The 15,529-nt window shown below is 43.3% G+C and overlaps 1 protein-coding gene across 1 annotated transcript in view; it reads right to left on the bottom strand.

The window, feature by feature from the left end:
* GRHL2 (grainyhead like transcription factor 2) overlaps window positions 1–13,354 on the bottom strand; it is a 59,500-nt gene extending 46,146 nt beyond the window's left edge. Inside the window, exons 1-3 of the mRNA XM_081204968.1 lie at window positions 13,265–13,354; window positions 3,302–3,458; window positions 1,403–1,514 (exon numbers count right to left, since the gene is read on the bottom strand). Of these exons, the coding sequence (XP_081061094.1) occupies window positions 1,403–1,514; window positions 3,302–3,394 (205 nt within the window). The 5' untranslated portion in view covers window positions 3,395–3,458; window positions 13,265–13,354. The remainder of the gene's footprint in view (window positions 1–1,402; window positions 1,515–3,301; window positions 3,459–13,264) is intronic.
* Between the last annotated feature and the right edge of the window lie 2,175 nt (window positions 13,355–15,529).

Raw genomic sequence — 15,529 nt, 5'->3', positions numbered from 1 at the left:
TCCTCACAGAACTACATTTCCCCATGATTCCCTGGGAAGGGGGAATAACAATTAACATGATTGCATTGCCTCAGAAATAAGGCCAATTGTGGTCACTGGGAATTGTCAACTAAGAGTGTGCAAGATTGCAGCCAAAAAGAGTTTACAGCTGCGGTACAGATAAGCCCCGAGTCCTCAAGTGCCTTATCTTTATCTCATTTTGCACACCCAAAATTCATGCATAAATATCACAGGCAATATTGTATGCAAAAGCACAAAAGACCCACTTAATAGCTCTTGGGTGGAAGCATCTTGCATGACATTAAATAGGAAAATGATATCCAGGACAACATATATAGTTAGGTTGTGCTGCTCTGACTCACACAGGACAGCAAGATCTGTTCAGTTTAGGTCACTCCAACTGAGAGTTAAAATGTGACAAAAGGTTTATGAGAAAGGCTGATTACAACTGATACAAATATAGCCTAGGGGAAAGGGAGGGTACAGTATGACAGTATCTTTTAAATATGTTAAGATTGCCATATATAAGGGGAAGAGCCATGACTAGTGCCAAAAGCTAGGCAAGCTGAATAGCCATGGGAAATCTCTGCTCTGAAAAGCAAAAATGGGTACAATTCTGCTCGAATGGCCAGGGAGAGGTCATGGTGAGGAAATAGAATGGGGGAGAGAAAATGGCTGATGGCCCACTGCCCGGTTACTCCCAAATTCTGAGGCTATTTCGGGGGGGGGGGATAATGATGATGATGATGATGATGATGATGATGATGATGATGATAATAATAATAATAATAATAATAATAATAATGGAGGTGGGCTGATAGTTCATTGCCCTGAAGCCAGAACAAGGGATAAAAACCAACGAGGGAGTAAGATATAACATGAGCCAAATAATAGGAAAAGCTTCTGAGAAATGCAAGCCTACTGAGTCATGGTTTTTAGTTGACGAGGCAGGACTTACAAGTGAGTTACAAAATAATCTAAAGCAGGTCATAATGGCAATGCTACTATCCTTATCTTTTGTTTACATTTCTAAAAAGAAGGAGAATGGAGAGGAAAATGAGAAACAAGAGGCAACAAGAAAAGAGAAAATGTACATGCAAGCTTGACAAACGTCAAGTGGGTTCTATGATGTCAGCCAGCAATAAAGTTAGAAATGAATTCAGTACAGCACTGCTAAAGGCAACGACTGGACCAGGGCAGTCCAATACCAAACTTGCATTCAGTGACCAGACTGGGGTGATCCAACAGCAAACTGATGGGTCACTAATTGGCTATCCCTGCTCTACAGCAAAAACAACTTTCTGGTGCCTGCACTTATTCCCCTACCAGAAACCTCCAATGTTACAAAAGGCACCAGAGAGCATGGATCTGGTACGCAGGATAAGACTGCTTTCTCACTCACCAATGTCAAGGACCCTTTGCTTTGCTGTGTGCTGCCGAGAATGCCAGTACTTCCAATGCTTCAGCTGTTCGTCGCGGTTTTTATCCTCGCTGAACACAACCATGATCACACTCTGGAAAGACCACAGAAAAACCTTAAGATGGTTGATGGGGTTGACCAAGCATGAATGCTAAGCAAGATAAATCCTTAAACATTTTTTGTCTTGCCATTTGTTCCTACCTGAAGTACATTTTGCTCCTATTTTTCTGATAGGGAAATAAATAAATAGCTGGACTCTCGTATCCACAGATATGCCAGGGAGGGACTTGCAAATCTTAATGAAACCACACACAACTGTCATGGCATTTGTGACATTGGCAAGCACAGAGATCTCCCATAGGCTGCCTCCTGCCTCCTGTATTCACTTATTTTAAAACATTATATTTCTCTTTTCAAAACAAGTTTCAAAGAGGCATACCAGGGACGGGGGGTGACCCACCAATACTATCAAAACTGACATTTTAAAAAAAGAACAGAAAATAAAATTATTATTATTATTATTATTATTATTATTATTATTATTATTAATTATTATTTATGCCCCGCCCATCTGGCTGGGTTTCCCCAGCCACTTTGGGCGGCTTCCAACAAAACACTAAAATACAATAACCTATTAGACATTAAAAGTTTCCTAAACAGAATTTCAGCTATTGAAGGCTTCTTGAAAAGGTCTTACAGCCCAACTAGACATGTTGTGTGTCACCCTTGAATACAATCACCCATGATTTACTTCTTGAAATAAATATATCAGTGGGGTAGGTTGAATTCAGCTTGGGAGTACAGGTGCTGGGTGAGGAGAGGTTAATTCCCTCCTCCACACTGTTTTCCCAGTGAAAAATGCCCTATATGGTGTCTTTATGTTTTGTCCCATTCAGCAACTAACAATTTCATGTTTTCACGGGGGAAACAGCGTGTGGTAGGGCAGAGACTAAAACCCTCTCATCCAGTGCTGAAGCACCAAGCTCTCAAAATCCATTTTAAAAACGAAACAGGGAATCCTATGCACATATCTCTCTGGTCACATCTAGTTTGCCTCCCACGCCTTGCCCTTGAAAGTTCTTTTTAAAGTCAAGATGCTTTTATCATTACTTCGCATTTGTATGCTGAAAGCACTAAGGATTGGCCATATCCAAGCTGCTGCAGCATGGAGGTGCAGAAATCCCCCTGGGCGCTGTTACACTTTCTGCCTGAGGCAGATTTTGATGCAGCACACCATCGAAACTGATTGTAACCAATGCCCTTGTCCTGACTTTGTGGCTTTCTGTGGACTTTTAAATGTTTTGTCTCGTTGTTGTTTTACTGTTCAGGACTATACAGTGGTACCTCGGGTTAAGTACTTAATTCGTTCCAGAGGTCTATTCTTAACCTGAAACTGTTCTTAACCTGAAGCACCACTTTAGCTAATAGGGCCTTCCGCTGCTGCCGCCACACCATCGGAGCACAATTTCTGTTCTTATCCTGAAGCAAAGTCCTTAACCTGAGGTAATATTTTTGGGTTAGCGGAGTCTGTAACCTGAATCGTCTGTAACCCGAGGTACCACTGTATGCTGCCCTAGGAGCTTTTTTAAACTGAAGGATGATCTCTTTCCAATAAATAAACAAATGGGAACGAAGATAACTTAGTAGTCCATTAAACATTGCTAGAGGAGTTCTGTTGGTTTTTTTTTAAGAAAAAAGCAGATCCAACCTGTTTCAGCTGACTGCTTCGTAAGTTTGTTAGCAGAAATGAGTGGCCGTGTCAACAAAGTGTGTTTGGAGGCAGGGTGAACACACACACACACACACACACACACACACACACACACACACAAAGCGCCATTAGTTTATCACTATTACCAATCTCATAAAGACCAGCCGTACCCTGACTTTGCTGATGGGATGTCTGAAGCATTTGTTGTCTCCAGTCTCGCTCAGAGTTATGGCATAGAACTGCCCTTTGTTTAAGTACGTCATCGGTCCTTCTCCTTGCTTTTGACGCAGGGATTTGGTCGCTTCCAAAGTATAACGGAATGTGCTGCTATGTGAAGAAAGTTAGAATACAACACCAGCAGAATCAATAACAAAAGCCACTAAGTTCTAAAACACAGATATTAGGCTTTTATGGAGTCGTATAAATGGCTGCAGTTCAAGAACTAGCCTGGCACAGCTAGCTTGGAAGTGGGAAATAGAGATTCAGCTCTGCCATCAGGTATGAAGCTCAGCTGGTGGCCTTCCACAAGCCGCCATTCCCTCTCAGCCTAACTTACCACACAGGGATGCAAGGCTAAAAAGAACAATTCCGAGCCCCTTGGAGGAAGGAGAGGTGTGGGCAGAATAAAAGTGAAACAAAAATAAACAAAAGGTCTAGGTAACTGCCATGGTATTTACGTCAGAGCCTGTAATGTTGTCATAATGGCGTTGTAGGAGGAATTTATTGGCCACAAAGCAAACACAGCACACACCCATCCCCAGGGTGATTTATTATTGCATTCCGTATTTTTACATAGATAGATGTGTTTAGTTTATTTTATAAAGAAGGGCGGGGGGTATTGTTTGTTTGTTTGCAGATTTATAAGCTGCTTCCCAACAAATGTTTCTGAAGCAGCGCACCACTAAACACACACATAGCAAAAATAAATATATATGTGATAATCTAAGAAGCATTGAGAGTTGCTGCCATTCAGTGTAGACAATATGGAGCAAGATGGTCCAATGGCCTGACTCAGAATAAGGCAGATTCCTATATTCCTAAGGTTTCAAGGAAAGATTATTTACTATGGATAATTTATTTACACTCCTGTTTTCAACAGGAACGCCTGGGCTTCTTGCCGTACTACTGTGTTGTCTCTTTTACAGAAGCCAAAGTGGGCATTTTTTATATATATATATATATATATGCAGGTTTTGGTGTCTTCGGGTGTCTTCCCGTGTAAGAGTTGGGGTGTCTAGGCGACGTTTCGACGAGGTCTCACTCGTCATCTTCAGGCTGGTGCTTTCGGCTTCTTGTTACTGGAACAGAGCAGGATCTCAGTGTTTGAGTTCCTATAAATACTGTTGAGGGGGTGTGGTGTATAGCCTCCAACGTTCTGGGCAGAGAGGAAGTTTCCAGGTTAGTGTGCCTTTTCTTCTTTTGTTCATTAATTACTTGAGGGATATCTTGAGTGATTTCTTGAGTGATATTCTGAGTACCACTTAGGAGGGTCATTAGGTGTGGATTAGTTGCTAAAGCTTTCGTGTCTTGACCTCTTGAGCTTGTGAAGAGTTTTTCTGAGAAGATGGCTGTACTGCACTTAGTTGTGCTCTGGCTTGGCTTCGTGTATAGGGGCGAGCTGTGGTTTTGTGCCCTGTGCCAGCCAGATCTGTGTAGGGATTGCAGGGGGGTGCAGCATCCGGAGGTGCCACTATGGTTTGGCTACTGGATGGTGTCTGTAATTTATCTGTGGAGAGGGTCTGGGTTTGGGTCTGGTGTGGTTGATTGGAGATGGCGTTCTGTGTGCCTCTGGTTCTGGTGTCGGTTTTTGTGGGGAGGGCTAATTTCCAGATGTCTGGCAGGCGGGACGTGTCGTCACGCTTGTTCATGTTGTGAGGGTGTTTCTCTATTTCGATGGCTTCCATGATTATTCTCTTGTGGTGATGTTCCATGTTAAAGAGCAATTTGGAATCTGCAAAATTAATTTCGTGTCCTGTTTCTTTCATGTGTTGGTAAAGAGAGGAAGTTTTTTCTTCTTTTTTGACGGCATTCTTGTGTTCTGCTATACGTGCATTTATTTGTCTGTTTGTTTGTCCAATGTACGTGGCTGGGCAGACTTTGCAGGGTATTTCATAGACCCCTTGGTTTTCTAACTGGATTTTATCTTTGGGGTTTCTGAGGATATTGGCTATTTTTTGGTTGGTGCAAAAGGCTGTTTTGATATTGTGTTTATGGAGGATTTTGCTAATTTTATCTGTAGTGCCCTTGATATAAGGAAGGAGGGCCATGCCATTGTTTTCTTCTGTGTCTTGGTTTTTGGGGGGTGTTTCTTTTTGGATTAGCTTCGTAACCCTGTTTTGCTGGTATCCGTTGGCGATTAACACATTTGAGAGATTCTGTAACTCAGTTGTCAAGTGGTCTTTGTCAGCCAGGCGTTTGGTTCTGGAGATGAGAGTCTTGGCTACGGAGTTTATTTGTGCAGGGTGGTGGTGTGATTGTGCATGTAAGTAGCGGTTGGTGTGTGTTTTTTTCCGGTAGATAGTGTGTCCTAGGGAGCCATCAGGTTTTTTGTAGATTAGGACGTCAAGGAAGGGAAGTTGGTTATTGGCTTCTATTTCCATAGTGAATTGTATTTTGGGGTGTAGGCTGTTGAGATGTGTGAGGAAGCTATCTAGTTTTTCCTTCCCGTGTGGCCAAATTACAAAGGTGTCGTCAACATATCTGAGCCAAAGTTTGGGTTTGTGTTCTGACTTGTCTAAAGCATTGGTTTCAAAGTGTTCCATGTACAGATTTGCGATGACCGGTGAGAGGGGTGATCCCATAGGTGCTCCTTCTATCTGTTTGTATCTTTGTCCATTGTGGATGAAGTACGTGTTGGTTAGGCAGTGGTTGGTCAGGTCCAGGATGTATTCGGGGGGATTGTATTTGTTTTGAATGGCTGTCAAGGCTTCATTAATGGGCACTTGTGTGAAGAGAGATACAACATCGAAGCTCACAAGTAGGTCATCGGGATGTAGGTTTTGCTTCTTTATTGTTTCTATGAACTGGAAGGAGTTTGTAACGTGTGAAGCGATAGATTCTGCATAGGGCTGAAGTTGCTTAGCGAGAAATTTAGCGAGATTTTGTAGAGGTGAGCCTATGGAGCTGACTATTGGTCTGAGTGGAGTTCCTTCTTTGTGTATCTTGGGGAGACCGTAGAGTTTGGGGCATCTGGATGATTTTTCTCTGGGGATGATTCTTAGCTGGATTTCTTCACTGATAGGAGAGGCTTTTATTTTGGATTTGGTGGTTTTTTCCAGATAGGTGGTGGGATCTGTTTTTATAGGTTGGTAGGTAGGGTCTTGGAGTAGATTTGATAGTTTTGCTTGGTAGTCCGATGTGTTCATCACAACAGTGGCATTACCTTTGTCTGCTGGGAGAATGATTATGTTGTTGTCTTTCCTCAGGTTGGTGAGTGCTTTCTGTTCTTCTTTGTGTAAATTGCTTCTGGGTGGTTTGCTGGAGCAGAGGATGTTGGTGACTTCAAGTCTGATTTTATTGGCTTCATCTGGGTTGATTTTGGTTAGGCTAGCTTCGACTCCGCATATGATGTTTTCCGTGGGGATGCGTCTCGGGGCGACTGCAAAGTTGAAACCTTTGGAGAGTACTTTGGTTTCAGTTGAGGTGAGGATCCTGTCTGATATGTTATGTACTGTTTGTTTCATGGGTTGTTGTGGAGGGTGGCTGGGCTTCTGGCGTTTCTCTAGTTTGTGGAGTTTGTTGGTGTGTGTGTCTGTCTTATGTGAGGACTCAGTTTCAGCTCTCCAAACGGCTAGTTGTTTGCATTTGTCCCAGAGTGCAGGGTGGATTTTGTTACAGAGTTTGAGGTGAAGAGTGAACAAAATTAATTAATGAACAAAAGAAGAAAAGGCACACTAACCTGGAAACTTCCTCTCTGCCCAGAACGTTGGAGGCTATACACCACACCCCCTCAACAGTATTTATAGGAACTCAAACACTGAGATCCTGCTCTGTTCCAGTAACAAGAAGCCGAAAGCACCAGCCTGAAGATGACGAGTGAGACCTCGTCGAAACGTCGCCTAGACACCCCAACTCTTACACGGGAAGACACCCGAAGACACCAAAACCTGCATTCCTGTACCCGTGAAAATCTACGAAAGCAAATATCTCACCTCTACGGGGAGGAAACCTTCCAGCTGACAAGAACCTACGAGAAACTAGAAATCCGAAGAGCCACCATCTTATGTGATCTCTTGTTCCTACGCAACTGCCGAGACAACAACTTAATTCCCACATGCTTCCAACTTAAATTCCACTCTAAAACCCCAGCTACCGAAAGGATCCTGAAACGAACTGAACTATCCCTAATCAGAAACGAACTACATAAGAAAAGATACCTACTAAACCAAACCAACAAAGATCTGCTCACTCTTCACCTCAAACTCTGTAACAAAATCCACCCTGCACTCTGGGACAAATGCAAACAACTAGCCGTTTGGAGAGCTGAAACTGAGTCCTCACATAAGACAGACACACACACCAACAAACTCCACAAACTAGAGAAACGCCAGAAGCCCAGCCACCCTCCACAACAACCCATGAAACAAACAGTACATAACATATCAGACAGGATCCTCACCTCAACTGAAACCAAAGTACTCTCCAAAGGTTTCAACTTTGCAGTCGCCCCGAGACGCATCCCCACGGAAAACATCATATGCGGAGTCGAAGCTAGCCTAACCAAAATCAACCCAGATGAAGCCAATAAAATCAGACTTGAAGTCACCAACATCCTCTGCTCCAGCAAACCACCCAGAAGCAATTTACACAAAGAAGAACAGAAAGCACTCACCAACCTGAGGAAAGACAACAACATAATCATTCTCCCAGCAGACAAAGGTAATGCCACTGTTGTGATGAACACATCGGACTACCAAGCAAAACTATCAAATCTACTCCAAGACCCTACCTACCAACCTATAAAAACAGATCCCACCACCTATCTGGAAAAAACCACCAAATCCAAAATAAAAGCCTCTCCTATCAGTGAAGAAATCCAGCTAAGAATCATCCCCAGAGAAAAATCATCCAGATGCCCCAAACTCTACGGTCTCCCCAAGATACACAAAGAAGGAACTCCACTCAGACCAATAGTCAGCTCCATAGGCTCACCTCTACAAAATCTCGCTAAATTTCTCGCTAAGCAACTTCAGCCCTATGCAGAATCTATCGCTTCACACGTTACAAACTCCTTCCAGTTCATAGAAACAATAAAGAAGCAAAACCTACATCCCGATGACCTACTTGTGAGCTTCGATGTTGTATCTCTCTTCACACAAGTGCCCATTAATGAAGCCTTGACAGCCATTCAAAACAAATACAATCCCCCCGAATACATCCTGGACCTGACCAACCACTGCCTAACCAACACGTACTTCATCCACAATGGACAAAGATACAAACAGATAGAAGGAGCACCTATGGGATCACCCCTCTCACCGGTCATCGCAAATCTGTACATGGAACACTTTGAAACCAATGCTTTAGACAAGTCAGAACACAAACCCAAACTTTGGCTCAGATATGTTGACGACACCTTTGTAATTTGGCCACACGGGAAGGAAAAACTAGATAGCTTCCTCACACATCTCAACAGCCTACACCCCAAAATACAATTCACTATGGAAATAGAAGCCAACAACCAACTTCCCTTCCTTGACGTCCTAATCTACAAAAAACCTGATGGCTCCCTAGGACACACTATCTACCGGAAAAAAACACACACCAACCGCTACTTACATGCACAATCACACCACCACCCTGCACAAATAAACTCCGTAGCCAAGACTCTCATCTCCAGAACCAAACGCCTGGCTGACAAAGACCACTTGACAACTGAGTTACAGAATCTCTCAAATGTGTTAATCGCCAACGGATACCAGCAAAACAGGGTTACGAAGCTAATCCAAAAAGAAACACCCCCCAAAAACCAAGACACAGAAGAAAACAATGGCATGGCCCTCCTTCCTTATATCAAGGGCACTACAGATAAAATTAGCAAAATCCTCCATAAACACAATATCAAAACAGCCTTTTGCACCAACCAAAAAATAACCAATATCCTCAGAAACCCCAAAGATAAAATCCAGTTAGAAAACCAAGGGGTCTATGAAATACCCTGCAAAGTCTGCCCAGCCACGTACATTGGACAAACAAACAGACAAATAAATGCACGTATAGCAGAACACAAGAATGCCGTCAAAAAAGAAGAAAAAACTTCCTCTCTTTACCAACACATGAAAGAAACAGGACACGAAATTAATTTTGCAGATTCCAAATTGCTCTTTAACATGGAACATCACCACAAGAGAATAATCATGGAAGCCATCGAAATAGAGAAACACCCTCACAACATGAACAAGCGTGACGACACGTCCCGCCTGCCAGACATCTGGAAATTAGCCCTCCCCACAAAAACCGACACCAGAACCAGAGGCACACAGAACGCCATCTCCAATCAACCACACCAGACCCAAACCCAGACCCTCTCCACAGATAAATTACAGACACCATCCAGTAGCCAAACCATAGTGGCACCTCCGGATGCTGCACCCCCCTGCAATCCCTACACAGATCTGGCTGGCACAGGGCACAAAACCACAGCTCGCCCCTATACACGAAGCCAAGCCAGAGCACAACTAAGTGCAGTACAGCCATCTTCTCAGAAAAACTCTTCACAAGCTCAAGAGGTCAAGACACGAAAGCTTTAGCAACTAATCCACACCTAATGACCCTCCTAAGTGGTACTCAGAATATCACTCAAGAAATCACTCAAGATATCCCTCAAGTAATTAATGAACAAAAGAAGAAAAGGCACACTAACCTGGAAACTTCCTCTCTGCCCAGAACGTTGGAGGCTATACACCACACCCCCTCAACAGTATTTATAGGAACTCAAACACTGAGATCCTGCTCTGTTCCAGTAACAAGAAGCCGAAAGCACCAGCCTGAAGATGACGAGTGAGACCTCGTCGAAACGTCGCCTAGACACCCCAACTCTTACACGGGAAGACACCCGAAGACACCAAAACCTGCATTCCTGTACCCGTGAAAATCTACGAAAGCATATATATATATATATATATATATATATATATATATATATATATATATATATATATATATATAATATAATATATATATATATATATATATATATATATATATATATATATATATATATATATATATATATATATACAGGCTCATCTGTGCAACTGCTGACCTACCCCTTTCTGAGCATCGATGCCCTGGCACAGCAGATGTTAGAAAAGGGCTGCAGGAGTCCAGTGAATGCAGAATATTACATAACTGAATCAAAACTTTATCTCTTTTTTAGTACTGCATTTCCTAGAAACCAGCTTGCGTGACGTTTGATCACCAACAGGCAACATGCCGCTACTGGCTGGAGAGGAACAAGAAACGGCAGCCGCAAGCCACGGGAGGTAACCCCTAACTATTCTCCCCCACAGTGACTTGCTGTCGCTCCCGCTAGGACAAAAATTGAGCTTTGAACATAATGCTGCAGCTACAGGAAAAGGAGCACGCAAAAACTGCTACCCCAAGGCGTCAGAGAGGTGAAAAGGTAATAAGCAGCCTGCTGATGCTACAAGGGTTTGTGGCAAGCCCAGAGCTAAGGTGACGTATAGTGGCAAGTGGTGCGAGATTCCAGGGTTTGTGTTTCCTTTTGGAACTGAGGCACAGAGGAGACAGGGGGGGGGGGGCTTAATTTAAGCCTTGGGACCTAAATACCTATAGGAATGTCTCCATCCATACTAAAATAACCATGTATTAAGATCATCATGGGAGGCCCTGCTGTTTATGCCGCAGCCAATTCAGATCTGCTAATTTGGGAAAAGGCTTTCTCTGTAGCGGCGCCCCACCTATGCAATGCCCTCCCCTCAAGAGATGCAGCAGGTGCCAACTTTTCTGAACTCACCAGCAGTCTAAGGGCTACTGATTTGCCCAGGCCTTTGTAGGGGTTTAGTACCGGGTCAGTTGGCAAGCAGCTTTAATCTGTATTAATCTGTATTATATTTGGCAATGTTTGATGTTTTAGCCGCCCTGTTTTATGAGACTTATTGATGTGGCTTTACCTATTTTTGGGCCCCGCCCTTGGATAGCTGTGTGGTGATGAACAGCGGGTGAGAAATACTTTCAAGCAAACCAACAAACCAGCTCTTAAAAGTAACACAATTGATTTGCTGAAAACTGACACTTGATCTTCACTTGCTTTTTGTGAGGCCTTCCCTTTCTCAAATCAAAGTATTCAGTTTTAATGCTTTAAAGGAAACAATAATTCAGGAAGGTTTGGAGCACAAATTCCTAAAACCTTTTTTCTACTTAAACGTAAGAGCTTCATTCGTAGTGTTTGGAGATAAGCCCGGACAGGGTTAGGCAATACCAAATTCGGCTGCTATTTGTGAACAGACTTTTCTGACAATGTTCTTAAAACTCAGAATATACCTGACCAAAATTGCAATCTCTTTCCTAAAGCACAAGGGAAATTTCTTCCATCCCACTGATCGTGCCCTAGAGTAGGAGGAGTTATACAGAGAGCAATTCCAAATTTATATTATTTTACTCTTACCTGGCTGCAAAGGTCTAAGAAGCCAGTGTAATTCAAAATCAGCAGAAATGCCCCCTCTAATCTTAGTGGGTGTTGGATTCAAACTTTGCTCCTTTTTTAAAGGGAATAATTCATTTTTGTCTAGGAAGGTCCTAAAACTGTAAGGCTTTAAACCTTTTGCCTTGCTGTGTTAGGGTTCTTTGAAGATGAAGGTTTTTTGGCCAATGGGGGGGGTCATTTCCTCATAATCAGCTTCATGTTGCGTTGGTGAGATATGAAAGGTTATCCTTACATTGCTATCCCTCATGTTAACATGACCATCCAGAATGCTTTCCTAAGGCACATTTCACACACACCCTTTTTTAAAGTTTATTGTTCTAGCCAAAGGCCTGAGTGTGAATAACGCAATCATGGAAATAGAGCCAATCACAAAGGTCTGTCCTGCCTGATCATCATCCTTCTCCCTGATGGGGTGGCATCTGGCTGTGAAAGAGCTTTGCAGGACACACACCTGTGAATAATGCATCCACTGTTCTTAGCCTCCCTGAGCCCGGCTTCGGCTGGGGAGGGCAGGATATAAATAAAAATTATTATTATTATTATTATTATTATTATTATTATTATTATTATTATTATTATTTCGGCATTTATTTGCTTAGGCATTTTAAGCATCCTTCATTATTATTTTTGGCCACTTTGTTGTTTTTAACTGCCTCTGTTGTCGATAAGCTCATTTTATGGTTGCTCATCTACACGTCAGTCGCTTATTTTAAGCTGTACCATGCACTGCAGTCTAGACTGCAGAAAGAAGAGATGTAGATATTTCAAATAAATAAATATTAAGTGCACCAGTGATGGCCACTGTCACAACATAGACTTGAGAAATGAAAGAGCAAGAGCTTTAATAGCGCCACATTTTCAGCATTATTTATACTAACTGTGCCTTGAAGGACAAGTGTACCAAATTCAGGGGCGCCGACTTATAAAAAATATTGGGGGAGCCCGCGAAAGCTCATGAATAATTAATAAGCTCATGAATATGCAGATAAAGTGGCGCCGCCTCCTCGTGAGCGAATAGGGGAGAGCGTGCTGCGCCTATTAATCAGCTCCGAAGGAAATTGGGTGGAGCTTTTGCTCGGGAGGGAGGGCAGGAGGCATGCAGCCTGACCCTGTGCATTTTGGGCTGGGGGAGGGGCAGTGGTGGCGCTCTGCTGGAGGGGCACTTGAGATTATTGGGGGGGCGGAGCCCCCCCAAACGAATTTTTGAGGGGGCTCGGGCCCCCTCAGGCCCCATGGAGTCGGCGCCTATGACCAAATTTCAGCCTCTTATTCGTTGAGAAAGTGCCTTAACAATTTTGATACCTCCACCGGCTGGTGAGAGAGGCACAAGGAAAAAAGAAGGAATGCTGAAAGGAGACCATCACACTTTCCTGGATGACGGAGGAGCCACCAAGGATGGGCCCTGCATGCCCTCTGTTTACACCTGACGCAAACCAGGAGAGTCCAGTGCACTGCTGTTACTTACTTGGCTGTTTGTTCGTAAATGTATTCCTCAGGCCCCACAGATCCACTGCGGTATTTCTGGAAAACAAAGAGGAAATGTGCATCAAAAGAGTCAAATCAAATCGCTTGCGTTTTAAAAGTCAAAGGATTACTGATACGGTTAATCAGGTACTTTATTAATTACATTTGCATATGGCTAAAACAAGGGTCTCATTTGCACACCACAGTAAGCCAAAGGAGGACTTACTACTGTGACCATGAAAATGTGAAGGATTCTTGAGACAAACTTGCCTCTGCTTTGCTCCCTGGGCTTTTAACCCCATTGCAGTGCAGCAGCTAAGCCAAGTTTTGGCTGACTGTGTCGTCCAACCTGGTTTTCTCCACCTGATCTACAATTTGTAGCCACAGGACAAACCTTGCTTACAGATCACAATTAAGGAAGAAGGACCTTAATCGCGATTCCCTGGTTTGGGTGACATGCCGCACGGGAGTTGAAAGCCTGGGGGAGAGCAAAGCAGAAGTGAGCTGGCTTCTGGAGGGCATGCTAAGATATAAACATGGCCAATGTTTTTGAACGCCAGAAATAGGTTTTGTTTTCCATGTGAAGCCCAAGAATAGGACATTACCTCAGAATAGGTATTCCCTTCTTTGTGGCAGAAAAGAGGGAATGCCTCTTTTAAGCTTGGCATTTACAGTTCTTATAAAAATAACAAGTTGGCTCCAGCCTGTTAGTGGGACTAAGATTCATGAGTCGCTTATGATTTTTGAGGACACCCAAGCTCAACTAATTTTCTATGGAGCCAAACAAGGTATATATAAAAAAATCTGCTGTCCATCTATGCAGGTGACAAAAAAATAAGAAGGCTGCAATCCTAATCCTATTTACCTGGGCGCTGTGGTTAAACCACAGAGCCTAGGGTTTGCTGATCAGAAGGTTGGCGGTTCGAATCCCCGCAACGGGGTGAGCCCCCATTGCTCGGTCCCTGCTCCTGTCAACCTAGCAGTTCGAAAGCATGAAGTGCAAGTAGATAAATAGGAACCGCACTGACGGGAAGGTAAACGGCATTTCTGTGCGCTGCTATGGTTCGCCAGAAGCGGCCTTAGTCTTGCTGGCCACATGACCCGGAAGCTGTACGCCGGCTCCCTTGGCCAATAAAGCGAGATGAGCGCCACAACCCCAGAGTCGGTCACACCTGGACCTAATGGTCAGGCGTCCCTTTACCTTTACCTTTATACTGCTCTAGAGAGGATTCAGATGATTAATTGGAGGCCTAGATCTAGTGAGTAGGGGTTATCCTATGTAGATTCAGGGTTTCAACATGGCTTGATTGGTTTTATTTACTGGAGTCGCATTGCACCTCTAAATCTTGAGTTCAGATCTATGTATCCTGGTTTAAGCTCTACTTGAATTATTGAAACACTTGTTAGGAAGCAGCTGGAGCCTACAAACCATGCTAATCCTTTTAGCTGTTCCTTTTATGGATTTGTCTTTGTTGATCCTTAATTGAATAACCTGTTCTAGCTGTCTTGGGCAATTATGTTCATGGACAGTAACTCAGCTCTGAAGACATATTGAATGGTCTTGGACAAGTTTCAATTCTCCATTTGTTTGTTTGTTTAAAAAAATCAATTGGTCACCACCTAGGATTTTTGCAAAAATTTCAAGGGGATTAATAAAAATAATTTGAAATGAAAGTATGGGGATGCTAAATAGCTGCAATCATATTTTTTTGATTGTAATAATGTAATTGTTTGCTTCTGCCCAAGGAAGTTAAAGGCTAAGCATGAAAAATTATGCTCAAATCCCCCCCCCCCGCAACAGCCTGATCTTAAAAAAAAGATTCTCACAAGAAAGTTCTGCTCAGCCTTGCCTTCCAGTTAAGAAAATTTTGCAGAAGTGAATGTGAAGGAAATGGCTCTTTGTTTCTTTTCTGCCCTATGATACACAAAAGTAGACTGAAGGCTGAAATGAAGAAGGGCCCCTGTCATGGGGAGCTAGTTCAGAACTGGCAGAACAGGAGCCAACCAATCAAAGTATGAGCTTATGTTGGATGACCTCCCCCCAAATATTTGAGAATTGTTTCTTGCAATAGCAGACAAGTCGCTGCTGCTTACCAGGAGGAAGAATTAGGAGGGGCACCGCAGCGGCGATGTTAGCATGGTGTAAGCACACCAGCAGGAGCACTTCTGTAGCTCCACTGGTGCTGCCACCTTGCCCCTCCCAGTGTTCTCCTGAGAAGCAGGGTGAGTGCCTCTGCTCCACCGTGCCATCTGCAACTGGTTTCTT

The sequence above is a fragment of the Podarcis bocagei genome (assembly GCF_964188305.1).
Source record: "Podarcis bocagei genome assembly, chromosome: 8".
In the NCBI taxonomy this organism is placed as follows: Eukaryota; Metazoa; Chordata; class Lepidosauria; order Squamata; family Lacertidae; genus Podarcis; species Podarcis bocagei.
Note: the sequence above shows the minus strand (reverse complement) of the source record. Positions and strands in the feature narration are given on the sequence as shown.